At 37.7% G+C, this 27,641-nt stretch overlaps 1 protein-coding gene and 1 long non-coding RNA gene across 2 annotated transcripts; one reads left to right on the forward strand and one right to left on the reverse strand.

The window, feature by feature from the left end:
• Window positions 1-15,884: 15,884 nt before the first annotated feature.
• On the reverse strand, window positions 15,885-16,899 carry LOC104106109 (uncharacterized). The gene is made up of 3 exons (XR_688496.4): window positions 16,665-16,899; window positions 16,139-16,179; window positions 15,885-15,992 (listed from the first exon to the last, which is right to left on the reverse strand). It is a non-coding gene; the product is annotated as an uncharacterized lncRNA (long non-coding RNA).
• An 8,881-nt stretch (window positions 16,900-25,780) lies between these two features.
• LOC138897166 (uncharacterized) lies at window positions 25,781-26,415 on the forward strand. The gene is made up of 2 exons (XM_070183124.1): window positions 25,781-26,006; window positions 26,159-26,415. The coding sequence occupies exons 1-2, from the start codon at window positions 25,781-25,783 to the stop codon at window positions 26,413-26,415; spliced, it is 483 nt and encodes a 160-aa protein (XP_070039225.1).
• Window positions 26,416-27,641: the final 1,226 nt, after the last annotated feature.

Raw genomic sequence — 27,641 nt, forward strand, 5'->3', positions numbered from 1 at the left:
AATTATATGCCCTACCAGTATGGGGTTCATTATGTCTTGTGATTTTGTTTAACAAAAGTTATTTAAAAGGAGAAAATGGAAAGTTTCGATTGGCAAGATGTGCATATTACTTGTGATTCAGAACTGAGGCTGAGCTCCTCACATTTTAAAATAAATTGATATGTTCAAACCGGGCTATGAGCTAGGGTGGAAGTTATATAAGGACGAGATCCTTGTGATAAAAATTCTTGTGTTTAAATTCTCCCTTATGAAATTAAATTTGCACTATAGTACTAATAGGAAGTGATGCCTGCTAGGCTTATTTGAAAAGTTTTGTATGAAATTCTCTGTGCATACTTACCAAATTCGTGTTGTAATATTGAGTGGTAACCTACGAGGTAGGTGCCCGCCCAGGTGGCGCTAAATGTGACTCGTTAATTTGGGTAAATAATTATTAGGTTTTCATGCCTCGCATCTCGTTATTAGTATTGTGAAGGTTTGAAATGAGATTTTTGTTAACATGAAGTTAATTGACGATTATGTAATTGATTATGAACAATTATTAAGACGAGATTGACCCAAAAGGGTGCCCCATTTAGATGGTCAGACGAGTGTGAGTTGAGCTTTCAGAATCTTAAGACTACTTTCATTACGACGCCAGTGTTGGTATTACCAAAAGGTTCAGGATCTTATACGGTGTATTGTAATGCATCTCACATTGGGCTTGGTGCAGTATTAATGCAAGATGGCAGGGTGATTGCATATGCATCGCGGCAATTGAAAGTTCACGAGAAACATTATCCTCTTCATGACTTAGAATTGGCAGCCATTGTTCATGCGCTGAAGATTTGGAGGCATTACCTCTACGGTGTCTCGTGTGAGGTATTTACTGATCATCGTAGCCTTCAGTACCTGTTCAAACAAAAAGATCTTAATTTGAGGCAGAGAAGATGGTTAGAGTTGTTGAAAGACTATGATATCACCATTTTGTATCACCCAGAAAGGCCAATATGGTGGCCGATGCTTTGAGTAGAAAGGTTGTGAGAATGGGAAGTCTTGCGTATATTCCGGTTGGTGAGAGGCCATTAGCTGCAGATGTTTAGACTTTGGCTAATCAGTTCGTGAGGTTAGATGTTTCAGAACCCAGTCGGTTTCTAGCTTGCACAGTTACTTCGTCTTCTTTATATGAGCGCATCAGCGAGAGGCAGTATGATGATCCTCGTTTACTTGTCCTTAAGGACACGGTGCGACACGGTGATGCTAAACAGGTTGTTGTGGGGTAAGATGGAGTTCTGCGAATGCAGGGTCGTATTTGTGTGCCTAATGTGGATATGCTTCGTGAATTAATTCTTGAAGACGCACACAGTTCCAGGTATTCTATTCATCCCCCAAAATGTATCAAGATTTGCGGCAACATTATTACTGGAGGAGAATGAAAAAGGATATAGTTGCATATGTAGCTCGGTGTCTGAATTGTTAGCAAGTTAAGTACGAGCATCAGAGACCTGGTGGTTTGCTTCAGAAGTTAGAAATTCTTGAATGGAAATGGGAGTGTATCACTATGGATTTTGTTGTTGGACTCCCACGGACTCAGAAAAAATTTGATGCAGTTTGGGTCATTGTGGACAGGTTGACAAAGTCAGCACATTTCATTCCAGTGGCAGTTACCTATTCATCAGAAAGGTTAGCTGAAATTTACATTCGTGAGATTGTTCGTCTTAACGGTGTGCCCGTGTCGATTATTTCAGATCGAGGTACGCAGTTTACCTCACACTTCTGGAGAGCTGAACATCGTGAGTTAGGCACGCGGGTTGAGTTGAGTACAGCATTTCATCCACAGACAGACAGACAGTTAGAGCGCACCATTCAGATATTGGAAGATATGCTTCGCGTTTGTGTTATGGACTTTGGGGGTTCTTGGGATCAATTCTTGCCACTTGCGGAGTTTGCTTATAATAATAGCTACCAGTCGAGCATTCAGATGGCTCCATATGAGGCATTATACGGAAGGCGATGCCGATCGCCAGTTGGTTGGTTTGAACCGGGAGAGGCTCGGTTGTTGGGTACTGATTTGGTACAGGATGCCTTGGATAAGGTCAAAATTATTCAAGATCGACTTCGCGCAGCTCAATCTAGGCAAAAGGGTTATGCCGACTGTAAAGTTCGTGATATTGCATTCATGGTTGGAGAAAAAATATTACTCCGGGTTTCACCTATGAAAGGTGTAATGAGGTTCGGAAAGAAGGGCAAGTTCAGCCCTAGGTATATTGGACCCTTTGAAATTCTTGAAAGGGTGAGTGAAGTAGCCTACAGGCTTGCATTACCACCTAGTTTATCAGCGGTTCATCCGGTGTTCCATGTGTCTATGCTCCGAAAATATCATGGTGATCCGTCCCATGTGTTAGATTTCAGCTCAGTCCAATCGGACAAAGATTTGACTTACGAGGAGGAGTCGGTGGCTATTCTAGCCTAGCAAATCCGACAGTTGAGGTCTAAGAGTTATCCTTCAGTTCGAGTGCACTGGAGAGGTCATCCGGTAGAGGCATCTACCTGGGATTCCGATTCAGACATGCGGAGTAAATATCCACACTTATTCACCAGCTCAGGTAATTTTTCTAACTTCGTTCGAGGACGAACGTTTGTTTTAGAGGTGGAGAATGTGATGACCCAAAATATCATCTTTAAATCTAATAATTAATTTTGTATTCTAAGACCTCGAAAAGAACTATTTTCCACTCCTCGACTTGTGTGCGAAGTCCGTAAATTATTCCAGAATATTTTTATGTGAAAAATAGATTAAAATGTGAACTAGAGTCTTATAACTCAACTGAGTCTTTTGAGCAAACGAATCCGGATCAGTATTTTGACAGTTCTGGTAGGTCCGTATCGTTATTTGGGACTTGGACGTATGCCCGGAATTTAATTTGGAGGTCCCTAGCTCAAGTTATGACCATTTAACGGAAACTAGTAATTTAAAGGCTAAAGATTTTCAAGTTTGACCACGGGGTTGACTTTTTGATATCGGAGTCGGAATCCAGTTTTGAAAATTTTCATAACTCCGTTATGTCATTTATGACTTGTGTGCAAAATTTGAGGTCAATCGGACTTGATTCGGTAGGTTTCGGCATCGAATGTAGAAGTTGAAAATTTCATAATAGACTAAGGTTTCAAGTGAGTTCGCACAAGACCTAATTTCAAATGAGCATACCTCTCTTGATATGAAGAGTTATATGGTGTATTACCTATCAAATGAAATATCTTTGAGTCTAGTTTCTAACGCTTTAAACCGTTCATAATTTGGACATTGCTACAATAAGTAATGACCAAATTATCAAAGGCTTACAGAATGTGATTCTGCGATCATTATGCGATAGCAAAATGGTTATGCGACCGCAAATTGGTCGCAAAATGGTCCAGAACAGCCCAGTTCTAGGCACCGATTTGTGCGATCATTTTGTGACGCGCACACCAATTGTGTGGTCCATTGTGCGACCGCATACCTGTTTTCGGAGGGGTAATTTTTCTATTTTCATAACCCGACCCCATTTTGATAAATTAGCTTTGGGGTTTATTTTGGGGCATTTATCTGATGATTTTAGAGAGAAGTGAGAGTGTTCTAGATAGAGGAAGTAGATAAAGTGTCTTGGTCATCAAATTCTTGTCCAAGCCTTGAAAACCAACAAGAAATACCTCAAGTTCTTCATCAAAGAGGTAAGGTTCTAACCCCTAATCTTCAATTTCGAGTTTGGGTAATGATGGATGATTAAGAGTAAAATTCTTGGGGTAAGTGTTCCTTATCCTATATTGATTATATTTCATGATTCCATACCTATTTGCATCATGAATCCGTGAATTTAGGGAAGAAAAATCAGATTTTTATAAAATCTTTCAAAAACGAGAATTTAAGATTTGAAGGTCCATTTGATATCGGAATTGGATAATTTTTGTTTGGTTGAACTCGTAGCGGAACGGGTGTTCGGATTTCGCGAGTTTTTTTCGGATTTGAGACGTTGGTCCCACTGTTGAATATTTAAATAAATTTTGGATTTTTATCCGAAAAATTATTAAATTCATATGGAATTAATTCCTGTGATTCGTATTGAGTATATCGAACTGTTTGTGAATAGATTTGAAGTTTTTGGAGACAAATTTAAAAGAAAAAGTTGTGGTCGAGTAATTGATTGAAATTTGCAAAGCGAAGTAAGTGTCGTGGTTAACCTTGACTTGAGGGAATAGAACCCTTAGATTATTTGTTATGTGAAATGCATGTGAACGACGTATAGGCGAGGTGACGAGTGTCTATACGTCGTCAAATTAATTTTTTGCCTACTTACTTGAAAAATCATAAATTGTTTTAAATCATGAATTAATTATTATAATAATTATTTCTCTCCTATTCTTTGTCAAATATTAATCCTTGAATTCTTGCATTAATTGTTACATGCTATTTGAATTATGTGTCTTAATTGTTATTTGACATTTAGCATATTAAATATTAAACTGCCTATTTTCTCTCTGATTTCCATAAAAACTTGCTATTTGTCATTGTTTATTTCATAATTAAATCATAATTATTGTATGCTTGTTGTCTTATAATTTTATATTAATTATTGCATTTATTGGGGAAATTTCTTCTATAAGAATTGATAAATGAATATATTGGATGAGCGGGTTGCCCGCCGCAACAGTATTGAATGGGTAAATGTATATATATATTGGAGGAGCGGATTGCACGCCTATCACGACCCAATTTCACCTATAGGTCATGATGAAGTCGGACACCGCTGTCAGACAAGCCAACAATAAATACTAAATAAATTCTCATTTTAATATTTTTAAAGTCATAGTTGTTTCCCCTCAATTAAATAGCAGAAGATGATATTTACCAAATACGTACTAATATCTTTAAAAATTTCCAATACAGTACAACCCATAATCATCCCAAAACCTGATATCACAAGTGCATGAGCATTTACTAGGGAATTAAAATAAAATACAGCATCTGTCTAGAATACAAATTAGATAGGAAAATATAATAACTCTGAAGGAGACTCTATTAGCTGCGGATCGTAATATAGAATGCACATCACCTATGTCCCCATAATTATTAACCACACCTCTGCGCCCACAAGGCTGCTATACATATATGTACCTGCACAATAAATATGCAGCAAGTGCAGTATGAGTACGAAAACAACGTGTACCCAGTAAGTATCAAGCCTAATCTCGAAGAGGTAGAGACGAGATGGCCGACTATGACACTCACTATGGGCCAATAATATTAAATAATCATGAAAATAGAAATATTTATATCAACGTGATTCACAGAGTTAACAATAATTTTATTGTACCAGCAGAGGTAATTAAATTCCTTCAATTTCAATAATTCTCAATATATTAATTAAATTCCTTCAATTCAAATAATTTCTAATCTATTAATTAAATCCTTCAATTTTAATAAAAATTCCAATTTATCAAATAGCTTTACAAGCTGCAATTTAATTTCAATAAATTTTCAATTTATCAAATAACTTTACAAGCTGTAATAAACTGTCCAAGTATCGTGTAATTATTATTATTATTATTAAGCACGATTTCTGCCGAGGTCGTATGGCCCAATCCAGAGTTTCGTGTACACTGACGAGGGACGTGCGGCACGATCCATAGATGCATCTATCATGCCGAGGCGTTCGGCCCGCTCCACAAGAAAGGAGGACATTTTCTTATGTACCTCCGGAAGGAGAGTATATTCATTATAAGATAAATTCGGGAGGATGAACAATTTCTTTAAACAGTTAATTAATTTAAACAGAAAATTAAGCATATGAAATTTTCATCTTTATTATTTTTCCTAACAATTCACAATTTATATATCAAATAATTCAATTAAATAAAGAATACAATTTACACAAGTAATTCATGCTTTGTGTCCTAAACTACCCGGACTTTAGCATTAATAATAGCTACGCACGGACTCTCGTCACCTCGTGCATACGTAGCCCCCATAATTAGCAACCATTATTAATTTAATCACCTATGGGGTAATTTCTCCCTCACAAGATTAGACAAGAGACTTACCTCGCTCAGAAGTTCCATAGCCGGCTCCCAAGCCTTTCAAATAACTCGACCGATGCCCAACGCTCCAAAACTCGCTTTCGCTTTATTAACATTCACAAGCTTTTAATCCTCCTCCGACATCGTAACATTGAGTAAAATACTCATACGCCACCAATAAATTGATATCTACAATTACAATCCCAATTACAATCAAAATATGACTCAAGAATATTTATCAATATCCATTTATGGCTCTCAAGTTGGCTACAAGCCTCCAGCTCAAATCGTCTAATAGGTTCACTTACTAGCACATTCAACTCCACTCTTATCATTCAATACCCATTTGAAGTCATCAATGATACTACATTAATTCTCCAACACTGCCAAATTACTATTCATCATCTTCCTTAACCAATATTTCCAAAACATTCAATTTGGTGATTACTTAGTTGAATACTTCCTACTAAGCTAGAATATGATTCCATAGGTTCATTGCATCCTTTAATTTTATTTCTAAGAACACTATTTATCTTTCCCTCATTTTCTCAAGAACACTATTCATGCCATGAACTAGAGTTTATGAAATCAATTATCCAACCATAACAACTTGAAACAACTATTAGAATTACTCTCACCGACTCATAAGAAATGAGCTTGAAGTATTAGTATTACCTTCTTGAAGCTTTTCCTTGAAATTCCAATGTTTGGAAAATTTTGTGTTCTTGAATAACTTAAAGATTTCTAGGGATTTCAAAGATTGAAGGATGTTAATACTAGTGTTAATACAATGTTATTAACTTAAAATATCCAAAAACAAACTCACCTTGTATTCTTAAGTAGTCCCCAAGGTCGAATCCACCATGAAAGAACCAATCCCTAGCTCAAGAAAATCCCCAAAAATGGCTGCTGCCCGTGACTGCCTTATAAAGGCACAGGTGCTTCCGCGAGTTGTACCTTGCGATGTGCAGGTTGTACCTCGTATTACAAGTTTTGCCCTGCTGGACACCATTTACTAAAACGTCCATAAGTCCTTGTAGAAATATCCAAATGACGAACGGTTGAAAGCGTTAGAAACTAGACTCGAAGATCTTTCATTTGATAGGTTGTCCACCATTTAAATCCTTATATATATATATATATATATATCCACCTTATAAATCGTTATATATATATATATATATATAGGCATGCTCGTCCAAATTTAGGTTTTTGTGTGTACTTATTTGGAACTTTAGTCTATCATGTAATTTCCAACTTGATTAAGACTTAGGGCTCTACTTAGACCCTATATCACCTATAATATGACTCGTTCACTTATTAACATACGAACCTGCTGGAACCTTAAAATCCCGATTCCAGGGTCGTTTTCTTAAAGTGTTGACCGAAGTCAAATTTGCCATTTTAAGGCTAACTTAAGGAACCAAGTGTTCCGATTTCAACCCAAACACTTCCAAATCCCGAACCAACCATCCCCGCGAGTCATAAATTATTAAAAACACATTCGGGGAGTTTTATTTAGGGGAACCGGGTTCTAAAAGTCGAAACGACCGGTTGGGTCGTTACATTCTCTCCCACTTAAATATACGTTCGTCCTCGAACGTGCTAAGGAGTGTTCCGGAGTTATCCAAAATCATTGTTTAACACCTCGTGCACCTACCCATGCTACCACACCCAGTTGAGCACATTAACTCGAGCCAATCTGAAAATTCTCCCCTTTATTTAGGCAAATAAGCCTTAGAGCCCAATTCTAACATCCAGAATTCTCCACCATGCCGATTTTCAACTTATGAATGTCGTATCTATCATTACACCGTGCACCAATACAGGGTTGAATACTTTTGTTGAATTTAGACCATGCACCGCATCATTCACATGACTATAATAACATCCTCCGATAACAATAGCTAAAATTCCACGAATCTGATGTTCACAACACACCTCATGATTCACATAAGTCCTGTTCCAACTCTTGAAATGCTTCCACAATGGAAGAAATGTGTAGACATTGATAACCAACTGCCGAGTCAACAATTATTGAGTTTCTCCTTCTGACAAGAATCATTGCCTCATTATAACCAAATAATGGTATTTGCTCTTTATTACACTTCATATAATCCGATCGCACTAATCCCGAATCCAATAATATCGTCTTACCAAGTATAAGCTGCTCAGGCAATAAACCACCTTAGACACGATCAAAAAGCCTCATATGACGCCACAATGAGCTAATAAGCTACGGACTTGATTGCGATACATAAGAAACACGAACTCTGGAAAGGATTTCTCGACCCACGTGACTAATTAGACAACTGAAAAGGTGTCATGAACCTTCCTCAAAAAATGGAACACAAAACACACAAAATAGAATATAGGGGATTGTACTCAACATCACACTGTTGTGGCGTACAACCCGATCCAAACAATATACCTGTGGCGGCGTGCCACCCGATCCGCACATAAAGAATCTACTTACCGAGCTAGAATGCTCATTACTACAAAATATCTGAATATTGGACACAAGCACGCTAAGTGCATAATACCATCCCTGGAAGGACCGACATCGCCATATGCTACAAAACTGAAGCACAACTAAGGTGCGACATAATCTGAATCCCGAGAGCCATCCTGCTCACATAACACCATCGCCCTGCGAAACCTCAACACATAAGAAATTTATCAAGCCGTTTCATAACTCACACGGCACAATATAGTAATACATAAAATAACTGATGATGAAATGACATCCAACGTCCGAATACTCCTCCATAGGGAGCTTTTATGCTGAAATGAACACATCTGGCCTGATATAGAGCCCGTATTCATATTTAAATCCATCCACAGACCTCAAGCCGATTCTGAGGTCTAGGCTAATAACCTTTCAAGGATCCATAATAACCCTTTTTTCCATAACACACAAGAATAGCCGTCATAATCGGAACAAACTTTCACAGTCTACAACCAAATGAACCAAGTGCCCTCTAGGCATAAATTCTCGAATTAGCGATATTACCACAATCTTCATACTTGGTTTCAATATTCACTCAATCAAGTGACTACACGTCACTCTTACACAATATTTCTGTGAGACATGCTCCCACGACCTTCCACACCAAGTCTGCACATTCATGCTACCGGTTACACAAAATGCTGTAAAGCATATCAAGAATCCACAAATCAATACACAAGGCCCCTTACACCTGACATCGACCTTAGATGATGCCAAAAATAATACCATCTTACTTTAAATATCTAAATCTCTTTTCCTGCTCATCCGAGCTCATAACATCCTTGTCAACACCGAACCGAAATCTTAAATCCTCAACTTTCGAATCCCATGCTACTTAGTGCACTTAATCACGCCAATGCGCAGGAGTACAAGAATTTCATCATAACTCCCGAACCACTTAATAGGGTAAACAATTCATCATGTAGAAACCTTCTTCTTAACTCATTTCAAGAGAACCATTGCAACATGTGGCTGAATTCCTATATCCGTAGAAAATACCGGCCTTAGGTAGTGGTCTAAACCACCATAACTCTTCTGGGATCCCTCTACACATAACATGTCATAATACTTGAATTTCTCCAAAATAAAATCAATTACGGCGGCCGTCAAGCCTCGCACGTACCGCCACAAATCACATGCATAATTCAATGCAATGAAGGAACTGATCATTGTCACCATCGTGCCGATTCAACCATTGTTAGCCGATCCATTTTTTTTCTCGATTTACTCTTAACTTGCCTTAGAAATAATAATAGCTCCATTCATTATATCACGAACTCAAATCCGCACTCATCCCAAGTGACTTTATTTCACGAGGCCACGCTATTTCAAAACCCATTAATTATCTCATATCCCTTCTTGTGCGCACTTTTTACATCTTCAACTGGTACACCCATTCTGATACTTCTTTTATGAATCCGAAGTTATTTTCTTCCATTTTTCCAATGCTACGCCACAACCTGAAGATAACGTAGAGTACTCCAAGACCCGTTTAATAATCTACTGCAAAAGCTCGATACTCAACCATACTATAGACTCGAGATCCTTAGACACCACACTTTAAATTTTTGAATCCACTAGGACCGTTATTGAAAGTCACTTGCTCTGACTTGTTCCCATACATGATCAACTCCAAGGCCTTGCTAGCACATGGACACTTTCTCAAGGAAACACCCGACTGTCTCACTCTCCCTGTGCATTACATCTACACGAAGCATAAACTCTGAGTCTTCTCACAAACCTGAATATAGATTGATAAGGCCAAATATGGTACACATTCCCCAAATCCTTTGCTCAAATTATCAGTGATGTTTTCTTTCCTTAGTCGTAATAACCCACCAATACACCGATAACCAGAAATCGCATAAGTTGACACTACACAATCCAATCATAGACAATGGGTCTCTCCCACTTAGCTTGAAGCTACAAATTACAAAATTTTGGAATCCACCGAGATTCTTTCTTCATCGTCGGCATGATCCTGCACACGCAACTTTCCAAATTTCTCGAAATTCTTCTATTAACCTTTAATAAACACTCCGAACCACTAGCCATATTTACATATTAAATCTCTTACCGGGTAGCCAGTAAAACTCTTTACAGAAACTTCGTCAACACCACGCGACCGCTAACCTGCTTATATGAGATAAGCCACATGTAAAAATTACATGCTAACATATTCCAACGACGCTGCATTGGGTGCAATTACTACGAAATCAGTAGATCACCCTGAGTCCGAGCTCATTCACCAGCTGCACTAGTCCTTTCACTCCTCATGGCCGTCAACTAGAGGTGCGACAATACATTACAATCCAAAGTCATGTTGTATCATTCTTCATATCAAGCAACTCCCTCCTGTTGTATCCAATCTTCCTCAATATAGCAGTTAATATTACAACTTAAGTCCATAGACCTAGTCACTGTCCATTTTACATCCCAAATCACTCCAAACGTTCCTCAAGACATGTAATCATCCTACCATGTAACCCATGTGCTACCTTGCCACTCTCCCACTTTGGTCAACCATCTCCTTTAAGCAACTACTCTGCTTTTGTTTTCTTACACTTGGCATTTTCGGAACCTAACCACCGCAAGGCACCTTCCATATGCCCTTCCTCATTCTTCGCTGCCCAGTTATTTCCTTAACTCAAAATCCGTCTCTGTAGCACTTGAACCAATAGATCATTACCAGCTTTAAACCTTTCTGGCGATCATCCTTCTCGAGACATCAATACTAGAAACGCTGCTCCGATCCTGAATCACTTCACACCGCAATCTCTAACGACTGCTTCCTCTATACCAATTTCTAACACACCGTTGTGAAGGAGAGTTGAAGAAAATCATAACACTGGCGAACCTTAACGCATTTTACAAGGCGATGACACCACATCAAAATTGAGAACTCTACCACACTCGAAAATATCAAGCTTCGTTACTCCATCAACCCCAAACCTGAACATTCATAGTCCGATTGCTTTTTCTCCACTGGAATTAAAACATGGAACCTCTGAATCATGTACTGAGAAAATCTTCTTTCAAGTCGTTTACTGCCCCGACACATAGAAGGACATCTTTTTTCCATTTCATAAACACTGTGTGATAACAATGCACGAATCGTCATAACAATCAATGCCAAATCTCAAAACCTTAAGTAGTACTGATACTTAATTTGAAATGACAAAGCGGCCTTTCGTAAGGTGATGACAATAGCCCAATTAATTACATAAGGAGAAGTATCTTGTACTACATTTGTAGTACCATTAAAAATTTCCTCGATTCCCAATTTATAACAAGCGCTTCACATCGCATAAGATTGAGTAGGAAGGAAATGAAGGCATAAGAATCAAAGGAATCAAATCGCACGATGAGGAATCAAAAAGGGAAGTATTCCTAACAGCCTTGTAGCCTCTCGAAGATAAGTACAGACGTCTCCGTACCGATCCGCAAGACTCTACTAGACCTGCTCATGACTTGTGAGACCTACGTGAACCTAATGCTCTGATACCATGTTGTCACGACCCAATTTCACCTATAGGTCGTGATGGCGTCGGACACCGCTGTCAGACAAGCCAACAATAAATACTAAATAAATTCTCATTTTAATATTTTTAAAGTCATAGCTGTTTCCCCTCAATTAAATAGCAGAAGATGACATTTATCAAATATGTACTAATATCTTTAAAAATTTCCAATACAGTACAACCTATAATCATCCCAAAACCCGGTGTCACAAGTGCATGAGCATTTACTAGGGAATTAAAATAAAATACAATATCTGTCTAGAATACAAATTACACAGAAAAATATAATAACTCTGAAGGAGACTCTATTAGCTGCGGATCGTAATATAGAATACAGCTCACCTATGTCCCCACAATTATCCACACCTCTGCGCCCACAAGGCCGCTATACATATATATACTTGCACAATAAAATGTGCAACAAGTGCAGTATGAGTATAAAAATAACGTGTATCCAGTAAGTAACAAGCCTAATCTCGAAGAGGTAGAGACGAGATGGCCGACTATGACACTCACTATGGGTCAATAATATTAAATAATCATGAAAATAAAAATATTTATATCAACGTGATTCATAGAGTTAACAATAATTTTATTGTACCAGCAGAGGTAATTAAATTCCTTCAATTCCAATAATTCTCAATATATTAATTAAATTCCTTCAATTCAAATAATTTCTAATATATTAATTAAATCCTTCAATTTCAATAAAAATTCTAATTTATCAAATAGCTTTACAAGCTGCAATTCAATTTCAATAAATTTCCAATTTGCCGGATAGTGTATATATAGGATTACACGTTTAGAAATCACCTATGTAAGTGTGAAGTATAAGCCGCTTCAAGTGGAATGAAAGTAAAGTCTCATTCTCTAAGCACTCATGAAATCAGGCGGTGTTCATGGCTGAAACGAACACAACCGTGATAACCATAGATGGTTAAGGGTTAATTGTGTGACTTATATTGTCTAGGTATATAACAAAGCTCAACGGTTCAAAGATATCAAATCTACCAATTGACTGAGTATATCTGATATAAGTTCACTACGGAAAGTTCAAAGAGAAACCTACTTATCCATATGCAATTAATCCTTGCATGTAAAACACACACTCGTCCATGCATTCCTTTGTCTTATATCCATTCCCCATTCATGTGGGGGATTGTTGGGATTAAAGATTGGTGAATGGGGAATGCAGGGAAAAAAGTGGAGGGAAAGTGAGCTCCCTTTTGCTTTGGAAAGAGCAAAGTGTCCCTCAATGGTGGTGGAAAGAAAATTGAATGTGCTTATATTGAGAAAGCACTTCTCTTGATGTTAAATAGATTGGAAAGAAAGTAAGCCCCACGCCGTCGTCGTCGTTGCTCACTCGGTTCGGCTTCGGCTTCGGATTCAGATTTTGGTCAAAGATCGATCGATTGATTAATCTTTTTGGATAAATTTCTTTCAATTATTTAATTAATTAACAAAAATTCAACCCTAAATAACCCAGGATCCGCGACGCGACCCGGTCTGGTTCGTTTACTTTCCCGAATTATTTTAAATCCATTTTCCCGCAATATTTCAAACAGCCTGTTCCAACAGCCATGGTTGTTTTTGAAAGGTTGCAAACCTTTTCAGAAACAGTACCAGAAAGTCTATAAATATGCTTTGAATCCCAGAATCTTTCCTTACGAAATTTTCTGCTCTTTTTCTTCCTCTTCTGAACAAAATCTTCAGTGTGTTTACAACCTTCGAGTGGTTCGCTGTTAGATCGACGTTTTTAGTACCAGCACTCCGGTGAGTTAAATCGTTCTATCCAGGGAGAATAATATTCCAGTACCTCGAGTACTTGAGGGAAATAATTTTCTTAATGACACATTGTACATTCAATGGGCTCGATTTATTCCGAAATTATTTTTTCACAAATTATTTCAACATTCTGTTGTTGCTAACTTTATGTTTCTATTGTTTCCTGTTTCAGAAAGTTTACTGTTTCATTATTTACAGTAATACATATTGACTAACAATAGGTCTGTTAGAAGGTATCAATCCAATCTTAAAAGAGATAGGGATTTTTCGATACCTAAAGAGAATTCCAGATTATTCACTATATTATAGTGAAAGTGATTTACTCTTGAGATAGTATACCTATGTGAGAGACGTCATGGTAAGTGAAGAAATAATATTACAATACATACCTACGCAAGATTGATAGTTGATCCTCTTACAAAAGCAATATCTAGAGACATGTTTGAGAAATATATTGTGGCTTTAGGTTTGTGAAGGGTATGTTTGTATTTAAGTAATGTAAAATATTTTGGTTATTATCTTATACTCATCCAATATATTATTATTGAGATTGTATTGATATTATGTATGCACATAATAAGGATATTGAGTGTGTCGAACAAGTCATGAGATCGGCTCTTTCATACGGGCGATCATCTCTGACGTCGAAAAACGTGCAGAGATGAGACCTATTAGAACATTGATTAGTGTAAGGTAATGTATATATTTTAAAATAAATGGTTGGTCTTGACTAGAGTTTAGACTAATGGATTTCATAATCCTTAATGACTTGTTTTGTAAGCTAGATGCGAGTTTCTTTGAGAAGTGAGATTTGAAAATTATTGAAGTGAGAAACTCAGGTTAGACATCTCGAGGTATCTAGACCATGATCTGTATGGTTTTGAATGGTAAAAGAATAAGACACACACGCTTATATAAGGTGAGAATACCCCACGTATTTTATACCACGTGTGCTAGCGACTAATGGGATAATGAAAGATTATATCCTTGCTTCTTCATTGTATAAACTATTTGTTAGAATAGTCTTTGACCTTTTACTGTTTCTTGAAGTACCAAATGATATTGCTACTTTAGCATGTCACTAATAGTCATGAGTGATTCGATAATGCAGTACATGTCTAAGAAAGTAGTTGATTTGGAACAGAAAGATTCTAGTAGAAGCACTACAAAAAAAAGGGAGGTATTTGCGGCGGTTATTGTTTCATATAATGGCGGTTTAAAACCGCCGCATTATGCATTTTCGTGTATTAATGGTAGTTTCCAAAACGCCGAAATTACAATCGCCAGAAAGCTTATACGACGATTTTCCCGTAAGCGCCAGAATTTTTAAGTTTATATAATGGCGGTTTTGTCTCTGCATGAAACAGCGGTTCAAACCACCAGAATAAGATTCCATTGATGCCATAAATTTTTATGCTTAAAATGGCAGGCAGCAGAAACTGCCACAATATGCAAATCTCTCCAGCCAATTGAAATGGCCTGTTTTACACGTATAAAGGGGCAATATTATTTGTATTTTTACTTATTTATTACAAATTTTACCTTTCGACATCACACAGGCATTGTTTATCACTTCTTTGTGATAATAGTGACACAGATATAAAGGATAAATCAATTAAAATATCCATTGTATTAAAAATAACATAAAGTAATGTAAAATTACAACACAAATGTATTAAAATCTCAAAGAACTACTTAACAAGATTAAAGAAAAACTTAAGTCAATCCTAACAACAATGACTAATGATCGCACGCATGATCTGCATAGTTACTCCCAACTGAACATCTCCCAGTGCCGCCCAATTCTTGAATTAAGTAACTGTAAGAAAGACGTCGATAAATCAGTACCATTTGCTGGGGCAATTTAAACTTTATCTTTTGCTCTTTTTCGCAATAAAATGACTGGAATGGAGATGTCACTACTATCGCAATTAACATGAACAAAAATAAGACAAGCAAACTAAAGCTAATATTATTCTTACACCAGAGACAGCTTTATCTCAAGAATAAATTGCAGACAGAACAATTATTACCTTTCCTTGGTTCAATTTTAGAGCCTGGTGCATTTGAAAACTAGTCACAGTCTTTTAAATAGCATTATCTTCTGCGATAAATTCTGAGTGTGGAAGGAATCCACAGTTAGGCTGGCTTCAACAAAAAGAAAATGGAGATAGCCGTCAGAAAAACATACTATGGAAACGTATAGAAAACAGTTTCTTTTTAAAAGAAGAAGAAGAAAATGCTGCATAAAGAGGAACACTAACTAAAGCTTTTAGGAAACAAGTAGTACCTTAATTTCTACAGAAATGCTGCATGCCTCTTTACACATACCTGACATTAGGAGAACGTGAGTACCATACGGAATCAATGTAAATACAACAAATGTCCATATCTAAGCCTGCTTGGTTAGCATGTAGACGATGATAAAGCTAGCTATCCACTGCGAATTTTTGTTGTTCTTTATCAAGAAACAAAGAGAAATTGCAGTTATTTTGTTAGTAGTAGCATGAAATTGATTTAACCACAAAGTATTTACAAAATCAGGACACCAAAATTTAAACCATTTTTGCACTCAAACAATAGAAAGTAATATAGGAAGGATTATGACCTTAGAAAATAGAGGTATATACTGAGTTTTATGTTTTATTGGTCTACTAAATAGGACGCCAATTACTATTGTCTCTTTTTATTTGATAGGTCCATGCTAACAGCTTTCTGTAATATAATGTTCAGTTCTTTACTACAGGGTATGAAACATGTGCATGTTAATATTTTAGTGATGAATCAAGGGATAAAGAGGATTTGAAAATTATTACCGAGTGGGAACATTGAATGATCGGACATGAGCATAACAGAATCACATAGGGGATTGACCTTTGCAGTTTCAACACGCCAAGCAGGACGCCGTGAGAGGACATTGCTTTCAACGGTTTTCAGAAATTCTTGGGTCACCTGAATGTTAATCTGTCAAACAAAAGGGAAGAAAACCTTTAAGGCATTTCATTTATTCTTATTAGTGATTGCATCGGAATAATTGGCGAAAACCATATATAACCTGAAATCAAATTTTGGACGTGTAAATAGAACAGGAAGACTGCCATGGCAATTGTCTTACAAAACATGGCACTTCCCAAAAAAATGAAAAGGCTGAACTTGCTCATTTAAAAACCCAACCAAAAGCACTGGTTAAGTATCGAGATGCCCCGAAGATTGAAGACAGTATGTTCTTTAAAATAATAAGCCGAAGATGAGTATTACACATTACTCTCTGTATGGTTCAGATCACAAAGAGATTGTTGATTTTATCACAAGTTTGACTACTACAAAGGTTTTGATTTATTGCAATCTTCAATAAAGCAAAGAACTCAACGAATAATAAAACGGCAAGCAAGAAGAGATATAGCAACTTGAGCTAGTTGAGAGAAAGGTAAGTACCTTACGACAATTGTCATGTAGTCAATTTTTTGAGGAATCGAATAAATTCTCTTGTTGACTAGTTGAAGTTCTTTAATCACTGCACCATGATTCATATAGTTTAAGTAAGTGATTAATACACTCGCAATAGGACATACATAAATTCCTTATACAGTTTCTCCAAGGTCACCAAAGATCACTGAAAATTACAATTGGACCAGTCACACTCTAAAGGCAGGTATACCTCACTTGATTTAATAGTTAGAAAATATATATATACCACTTCTCGCATATCCATAATACTTTTTTTTTTGATAATGGTAACATGTATATTAATAAATAAAACAGCACTAGGGCAGTGCCAAGCCATATTTACAAGGAAAACAAAACCCAACTTTGTCAACCTATCAGATCTACTAAAGATTCTGCCTCCTCTACACAGTTTTCTTTACACCAGAAATGAAACTTGAGCTTGTATCGATGTGCATTTTGGCAGAGATTCTCTTTTACATAGACTTTTAGAATCAGCATTAGAAGAGTATATTGATGTGATTATTTATAAGATATTATACCACTAAAGACCTGCTTGTATTTCTATCAACTAAAAGATCCCACTGTACAACAAAAAATCGAGATCTCTGCTTCCTTCTATTAATTTTTTTTAATATATAAAAGTAACATGTAAAAATTAGGATCACATCAACTGTTTGAATGGTGTATGCCTCCATATAACCTGCAAATAAGTAAACAAAATGAATGGAGAGGCTTTAAGACAAGGAGAAAGTAGCACATCCTACGACTATCAACTCATGGAAACGATCCAAATCAATAGAAGAAACACTAATTTTGAAAATTCGGAAAAACAAGACTCCACCACAAAGTATTTCATAAGTTTGACCTGTACTGTAAGGGCAGGATATTGACATCTAACAATGTGACCAAATCCTTTGCTCTTTTAGATTTAGGAATACAACCTCCTGTTGAATATAAAGTATCAACATTAAACCCCTTTGTTTTGATAAATAATAGGCCCTCAAAATGTAGAACCGTAGGTTACAATAGGTTTATCAAAATCTAACAACTATGTTGACAGAGCAAAGCAATCCAACAATTAAACCCTAGATCCACATCAATACATAATCAATACAGAGCTGAAAGGAGATAATATTATACATGAACTCGAGTTTGTCTCTTTTGGGATACGGAATATGATAAACAACTGTTGGAGTAGCAGATGATGTCAGGGATATTGCGATTACATGTTAGTAGTGAATCCTTTCCGCATGTTATTGGATTTTTACATGGAGCCTTTTTACAACCTTAATGGGTCTAGAATATTATAACTCTTAGATGCTCGCAGGCTAGGTCGCACGAACTACTTATCTATAATTGTTACTTGTATTATTGCCATAATACAGTTTTTGGGTAGTGGAACCTCTCTTTTTTCTTCAAAATAGAAAAATGGTCTCTTTCTTCTTCAAGGAGAAAATCTGTATTTCTCAAAGGGAAGAAACTAAATATACACGGAGTGAATTCGTGAACAAAATTTCGTTTCCAAGAGAAACAAAATCGGCTTGGAGCAATATTTTCAGTGGCAAGTTGAAAAATCTCTACTGGGTTATAAAGGTACACAATGTGTTGTTCTTGCCCTGCAATTTATTCTTACAGTTTCAGACCACTAGTGTATTAATATCATTGATAATGGTGGTGTCCTGCCCATTTTGGCAGGTAATCCACCGAGCTACCTGCTACAGTCCATGAACAGAGTTGCTGTGTAAGCTCGCTCTTTGAGGCTGGAGCAGATGAACTCATACTAAGTGTTAGAGCGGAAACCGAAACCTGGGATCTCCAGGTTCTTATCCTACTCTCAAACACTCAGTCATCACATCATAGACTTCCTTAAATGGGATAGTTAAATGAGTAAATATTCCTGCAAATATTTTTCAGGTATATATCGAATATACCTGCGACAACCCACAATACAAATACCCAATTAGGTATATAACCTGAATCTTTTTGTCCATAACTGGGAACTCTAGATTTGAGCAATGCCCTTCACGAATCACTTTTTTGTCAACATCTTAATGTGCCATTTTCCCATGTTATTTTTACAGTGTCACAATGGGCAAACTATCTGCTCACCTTGTAAAGGGTGGGGCGTATCTAGGTCTTAGGGTATAGGTTCACGTGAACTCATACTCCTCTCCTTCAATAATGTATAATAATGTTATATTTTTGTAAAATTAAATATATGCACTCATGCTCAAAGATTCCTATAGTGCAATAATTATTGGGTGCATCTCTACGAGTGAAATTAGCGGTTCAAATCCCACTTCGGACGGTCTTGTTTTCGGCAGACTATATAAATATATATGTAAAAATCACTAAATTTTAAAAAGAGTATAATTTTGAATCAATAATCTCAAAAGTATATTGAGTTTATGGTAAGAGACTAAAGTTAGTCAAATGCAAATTCTGGATCCACTTCTTCACAATAGTGTACCCATTGATGTCTTATACTTCAATACCACACAAGAGGGGGGTGATTTGTGTGGTGTCCAATTTTTTGCATGCACAAATTATAGAAGGACCTGATTCTTTTATGTGTTCCTTATACTATAGTTGCGGAATAATAAATGCAAAAAGTAAAGAAAACAAGCATTTTTACTTGAAAACCACGTGACTTAAAAGGTGAAAAAATCATGACCTACTACCGAATAGGATTTTTTCCAATACTTCACTAAATCACTGAGCCAAAAATAGCGTTTACAAAACTCTTGTAAACTTAAGGATTACCTCTAACCCTTTGTGGCAACCAGCCTCAAGCTGTTGCGACAATTTCAAGTTAACTCTAACTTGAACAATACACTCAGAGTACCTAGTACACATACTTCTAGAGAAAGCTGAAAGGTACAACTCAAAAGCCATACTACAATGAAACTAGAATAAAAGACAGACACTTTGAACTGGTTCTTCTATCTGGTTCATGTAGCTTCGGATTCGCACACTTGAATCACACAGGAATTGCTTGCAAAATGCCTTGCTATTTTGCTCTCAACTCTCGCTTAACTTCAGCGGTTGTGCGTATCTGAAAAAGAGAACAAACTCACATATCTAGAGTTAGTAGAATAAGAAATAAATAGAGTTCTAATGATATACTCTTCCTTGGTTGAAGAGTTCTAGTTATCTTCAACTTCTAACTCCTCCCTTATCTAGGATACAGTTCTCTTCGAGTAAGGAGTCTTGCTCCATATCAATTATGCAACCTTTTTCGTTCAGAAGATATCAGATATAACCACTTAAGCTTATCTCCTTCACATGCATGCCTGGTGCTTGAATCTACCGTGTCTGTGTACATTGTGTATGGACTTGGTTCATGTGGGTGTTCCTTTGTCAATCATTAAAACAAACTTACTAAGCCAACAAATTCCCCCTTTTTGATGATGACAGACTCTGTGATTTTTATAAGTCTGAAACATGTTTCAACTCAGCTCAATATCAACACAATGTTAGAACACTTTCCATTTTAAAGTCATAAATTATCAAGGACCAGGTTCATTAGGTTATAAATATCACAGTTAAAAGTAAAAAAGCACAACCTATCTTCCCCCTTTTAGTATCATCAAAAAGTTGCATAATTATGTTAGATAACCAGATTTTAGTAGAACTTACTCATGGCTATTTAGGCAACTTCAAATGCAACCATGGATTCAATTATCACTTATCAATTTAAGGATATTATCCATCTATGAAATATCAACAAACAATTAGAGCAAAAGCAGTTGATTATCATTGATAAGAGTCATCCACAAAGCATAGAAGGAAATAACAGTAGTGCACTATTAGCAAAAAACAAAAAACAAATCGGACTACTGGTTTTCTAACTAGGCTAGGAAGGGTTTAAGACTGGGAAGGACCAGGTTCTTGGTTTCTGGCCTGAAGCAGTTTTAGCATGTCATGAAGAATGCCTTCACTCTTCTCTTTTTCCTTCGCAAGCTCAGTCTTGAGAGCATCCCTCTCAGTTTCTACTTCTGTCAGCCTCTTCTTCAGCCTCTCAATCTCAGTATCCTTAGCCCCACTCTCCTGCACCAAAGCTCTTACTTTGCTGTTCACAGGCACCCTCTTGGATGAACCAGGTTCTTTGGGAGCATTATGGACTTCATAGTCACATGCAGTCAAGGTATTGGCCCCAGAGTAATCTTTGCTTGTGCTCACATCCCATTTCTTGAGGGGAACCTTGAAGTGAGCAAGCACAGTAGTGAGAATAAATCCATAGGGTATGATGTGAGTTTTGGTGCCAGTTAGAACCCTATCAAGGAACTGGATGATAAACTCTAGCCAATTTATCTGCCTCCCACTATCTAAGCACTCCATAAGGACTAGGTCTGTGAATGTGGAAATGTGCCTTCTTTCCTACCTGGGCAACACAACCTTGTTGACAAATTAAAAGAGCAACTTGTGGGAAACTATAACGATCTTGCCGGTTATTTTGAGTATTACAGCACTGTTCCCCCATTTACTAATCATTTTGTGCTTTACGGCTGTTATGTGACTTTTCGAGGTAATTGGTTCAGGTCTGATGAAGTTTCAAAATGAATTGGAACACTTAGTTCCAATATTTAAATCTTAAGTTGAAAGGTTGACCGGATATTGACTTATGTATAAACAACCCCGGAATAGAATTTTGATTGTTTCAATAGCTCAGTATTGTAATTTTGGACTTATGGAGTGTGTCCAGATATTTAATTGGAAGTCCGCAGTTGATTTTGGATTGAAATGGCGAAAGTTAAAAATGGAAGGTTTGGAAGTTTGACCGGGAATTAACGCTCTGATATCGGGGTTGGAATCTAGTTCTGGAAATTTTGATAGGTCCGTTATGTCATGTATGACTTGTGTGCAAAATTTGAGGTCAATCGGACTTGATTTGATAGGTTTCGGCATCGAATGTGGAATTTGGAATCCGTTAGTTTTCATTAAGCTTGAATTGGGGTGCGATTCATGTTTTAGTGTTGTTTAATATAATTTGAGGCTTCGACTAAGTTCGTGTCATGTTATGGGACTTGTTAGTATACTTGGTTGGTGTCCAATGAGGCTCGATTGTGTTTTGGAAGCATTTTTGGAAGAGTTTGGTATTTTGAGCATAAGCATGTAATGATCCAAAGGTCCATTTTCAGTTCTAGAGATCAAAATTCGATTTCGATACTTTCGGGAATTTTAAAATGAATTATAGGAATGATCTGGAATGTTTGGTCTAATTTCATCAAGTCGCGATTGGGTTTTTAGCGCAAAATATGAGTTAATTGTTAACGAGAAAAATTGGTATTGCATTAAGAAAAGGATCTCCGAATTGAGTTTCGATTAAACGACTAGGTTAGTATTATTATTTGTGACTCATAGGAATAAAAATCGTCGAATTCTGAGTTCGTATAATGGAGTTAGAACCTTTTTAGTAAAAACATAAATTGCTGGCGCAAGCAGGTTCTGGTGCAGACCTTTAGTGACGGAAAATAGACTTTTAGCTATCAGATTAGTGTTTTATTGAGTAGTTTGGTTTTTGTTTTTTAGCTCATTTCAATATTTTTGGGCAAAAGAACACGGGTTGAGGCGAGCGTGAATTCACGGAAAAACTTGAGGTAAGTCCCTTGTGATCATTGTTAGTCAATAATGTTGGACTACCATTGAGTATTCCAACTAGATTACGTGTTTTTGAGGTGTAATTCGAAAAATTGGGCCTAGGGATTTGAAAATAAGATTTAAGATTTGGAGGTTAAGTTGATGTCGAAATTTGGTAAATTTGATATGGTTAGACTCGTGGTTGAATGGGCTTTCATATTTTGTAACTTTTGTCGGGTTCCAAGATGTGGGCCCTACTAATGAATTTTGAGTTGAATTTTGGATTTTGTTGGAAAATTAGTATTTTCATATGGAATTAATTCCTATAATTTCTGTTGATTGTATCGCATTAATTGTGACTAGATTCGAGACGTTTGGAGGCCGATTCGTGAGGCAAAGGCATATTAGAATAAATAATTTCACGGTTTGAGGTAAGCAACACTTCTAAACTTGGTTCTGAGGGTATGAATCCTTGAATTTCATGTTATATGAATTGTTTGGAGATGATGCACATGTTAGGTGACAGGCGTGCGGGCGTGCACCATAGAAATTGTGACTTAATTGATTCCGTGGAGTTGCATAATCAAATAATCATGTCATTATCCACATATTCTCCAGGTGTTAGAGGAAATTGAGCTGAGACTCATGTTAAAGATCATGTTTAGGCTACGTGCCGATATTTTTGTGAACCACAGAGGTCTTATTGCTATCGAATTACTTGTTTAAATTTACAATTTTGTACTTAGTCACATCTATCATTTGCATATCATATCTCAGTCTCTGTTGTCATTCATCTATACATCATATCATCATGTCGGTTTAATTTTCATGTCATTGAGACCCCAAAAGACTGGAGATTTTGAGTGATATTTATGGGATCGAGCTGTACGCCGCAATATATTTTATTTATTTATGTCTGGATCTGGCTATTATGGCGCTTGAGCTGAAGAAGCCCCTCCGGAGTCTGCATTTCCCACAATGAGCGCAGTTGATTTTATATTGAGGGATGGATCTTCCCTTGGCATTGATCTTGCCTGAAGCATTTTATATTGAGGGATGGATCTTCCCCGGGAATGGATCTTTCTTGAACCATTTATATTGAGGGATGGATCTTCCTTGGACAAGGATATTGTCCGAATCATTTATATTTGGGGATGGAACTTCCCCTGAGCTGGATTAGCCTTATACAGTACTGAGTGATTGACTGTCAGTTGATTTGTATATATATCCCTGAGATGGATTGGCCATATACAGTACTGAGTGATTGAGTATTCTGAGAGTGTGAGTATATGGGGTTTCCATTGTGGTACATCAGATACAACATATATTTTGGCATGTAGATATAGAGATGTCATATTCCTCATATCATGCAGAATTTGTCTATTTTACTTGTACTGAGTTTAATTGTTGATCTTGAAAGCATGCCTACATTTCTGTACTGTTATTTCTATACTGGACTGTACCTGTTGAGCTCGTCACTACTTTCAGCCCAAAGGTTAGTCTTGTTACTTATTGAGTACATGGGGTCGATTGTACTCATACTACACTCTCTACTTCATGTGCAAATCCAGGTACTTCCGGATACGGTGATTGCTAGATATTTGGATTTATCTATTGAAGACTATCGAGGTAGCTGCTTGGCGTCCGTAGACCTTGACTCTCTTTTCTTTCAGTTTTTTGTACTGTTCTATATTTCCAGACATTGTTTGATTAGTCAGACTATGTTATCACTTATATGCTCATGTACTCGGTGACACTGAGTTTTGGGAGTGTATTTATATCAGTATGTGTAGGGTTTTTCTATTAAATTTAAATTTTATGTTTTCAAACTTAAGAGAAATTGAGGTTTATTGAGATTGTCGGCTTGCCTAGTATTGAGATAGGCACCATCACGACATGCAGAGTTTGAGTCGTGACAAGTTGGTATCAGATCCTATGTTAGATAGGTCTCACGTGTCATGAGCAGGTTTAGTAGAGTCTTCTTGATCGTTACGGAGACGTCTCTACTTATATTCAAGAGGCTGCTGAACCCTTAGGAAAATTTCACTTTCTTGTATTCTGTCGTGCAAATTTATTGATTCCGAAAACTAAATTTATGTTATTTTATTCTTTCACAGATGGTGAGGACATGTACTACTGGATCGGACAGCCAGGCACCAGTGCCACTAGTTAGGACCGCGAGAGGTCGGGACTGTGGTAGAGGTCAAGGTGTAGTTCGTGCAGCAATTAGAGCAGCACCTGTAAAACCACCAGTTGCTCCACCTCAGGAGCAGGTTCTAGATATAGTCGAGTCGGCGGGGTCAGCTCAGGCACCAACTATGCCTATTGTGATTCCAGGCTTTCAGGAGGCTTTAGCACAAATATTGATTGTTCGAACTGACCTTGCTCAAGTGGTTTAGGCTCAGGCCGCACCAGCCACTTCTCAGGCCGGGGAGGTACTCATACCCCTTTTGCTCATACTCCAGAGCAGGTAGTGCAGGGACTTCAGATACCGGGGGCACTACCAGTCCAGCCGGTTGCAGCTGTTCAGGCCCGAGTGGGTCCTATTATGAATAATGAGGAGCAGAAGAGATTAGAGAGGTTTGGGAGACTCCACCCTCCAGCTTTCAGTGAACTGAGTCAAAGGATGCTTAGGACTTTTTTGGACAGATGCCAGCGGATGCTTCGTACAACGGGTATTCTGGAGACCAGTGGGGTCTTATTTACTACTTTTCAGCTGACCAGGGCATCCTTCAGATGGTGGGAAACTTATGAGAGGAGCAGACCAATTGGTGCATCACCACTATCATGGCATGAGTTCTCCGTATTATTTCTGGAGAAGTTTGTGCCACATACCTACAGAGAGGAACTACGCAGGTAGTTCGAGTATTTATGTCTGGAGGACCTGTCCGTGACTCAGTATGAGATGCGATTTTCAGAATTGGTTCGTCATGTAGTTTGGTTGGTTCCCACTGAGAGGGAGAAGATCAAGAGGTTCATTAATGGCATCAACCATCAGTTCCGTTTTGTTATGACTTTGGGGAATATAACGGGTGCTAAATTCGACGAGGTGGTTGACAGTGCTCGACGGCTAGAAATGGTCCGTACTCAGGAGCGTGAGGAGAGGGAGTTCAAGAGGTCTCATGGTCTGGGTAATTCTAGCGGTGTTCCTTCTGGGGGACAACCCTATCACAACAGGGTTTGTCCTTATAGCCCTATCACAAGAGGTCTCACCGTGGCGTATCCGCTAGCCATGATTCATACAGTGCTCGACCAAGTCAGTTTTTTCTTAGTGCACTTCCAGCTCAGAGTTCATCTCGTGCACCATCAGTTCAGGGTTCCTCTGTACCAGGTTCTTCTGGTAGTTATTTTGGTTCTCGGGGTCCACCTCAGTTCTTGCCGACATTCTCAGAGAAGGGTTGTTTTGAGTGTGGAGATTTGGGTCACATAAAGAGATATTGCCCACGCTTTTTAGGAGGTTCAGCTCAGCAGATGAGTCAGACTACGACTTTAGCACCAGTTTCTTCACCACCCGCTCAGCCAGCTCGGGGTGGGGCTTAGTCAGTTAGGGGTCACCCAAGAGGGGGAGGCCGATCAAGTGGCGGTCAGGCACGATTCTATGTTGTTCCTGCCAGGCCAGATGTTGTTGCTTCAGATGCAGTAATCACATGTATTGTCTCAATATGCCATAGGGAAGCTTCTATATTATTTGACCCTGGCTCCACATATTTGTATGTATCATCATATTTTGTTCATTATTTGGATATGCCCCGTGAGCCCTTAGTTTCACTTATTTGTGTATCTACGTCGGTGGGCGATAATATTATTGTAGATCATGTGTATCGATCATTTGTGGTAACTATTGGGGCATTGGAGACTAGAGTTGATCTCGTATTGCTTAGTATGGTTGATTTCAGTGTAATCTTGGGTATGGATTGGTTGTCTCCATGTCATGCTATTCTGGACTGTCACGCAAAACCCTTGACTTTAGCAATACCGGGATTGCCAAAGGTCGAGTGGAGAGGTTCTCTAGATTATGTTCCCAGCAGGGTAACTTCTTATTTGAAGGCCCAACGTATGGTTGGGAAGAGGGTGTTTGTCATATTTGGCCTTTGTGAGAGATGTTGATGCAGACACTTCTACTATTGATTCTGTACCGGTAGTGGGAGACTTTCCGGATGTATTTACTGCAGACCCGCCGGGTACCACCCGATAGGGATATTTATTTCGGTATTGATTTGGTGCCGGGCACTCAGCCCATTTCTATTCGTCTGTATCATATGACACCAGCTAAATTAAAAGAATTGAAAGAGCAACTTCAGGAACTTCTTGATAAAGGGTTTATTAGCCTAGTGTGTCACCTTGGGGTGCACCAGCTCTATTTGTGAAAAAGAAAGACGGTACTATGCGGATGTGTATCGACTACAAGCAGTTGAACAAAGTTATAATCAAGAACAAGTATCCTTTGCCACGTATTGATAATTTATTTGACCAACTTCAGGGAGTGAGGGTGTTCTCCAAAATTGATTTGAGATCTGGGTACCACCAGTTGAAAATTCGAGATTCGGATATTCTAAAGACGACATTCAGGACCCGTTATGGTCATTATGAATTACTCGTGATGTCTTTTGGGCTGACCAATGCCCCAATAACATTTATACACTTGATGAATAGTGTATTCCAGCCGTATCTTGATTTTTTTGTCTTAGTATTTATTGATGACATCCTGGTGTACTCACATAGCCAAGAGGAACATGCACGGCATTTGAGTATTGTACTACAGATGA

The sequence above is a fragment of the Nicotiana tomentosiformis genome, chromosome 8 (assembly GCF_000390325.3).
Source record: "Nicotiana tomentosiformis chromosome 8, ASM39032v3, whole genome shotgun sequence".
Taxonomy (NCBI): Eukaryota; Viridiplantae; Streptophyta; class Magnoliopsida; order Solanales; family Solanaceae; genus Nicotiana; species Nicotiana tomentosiformis.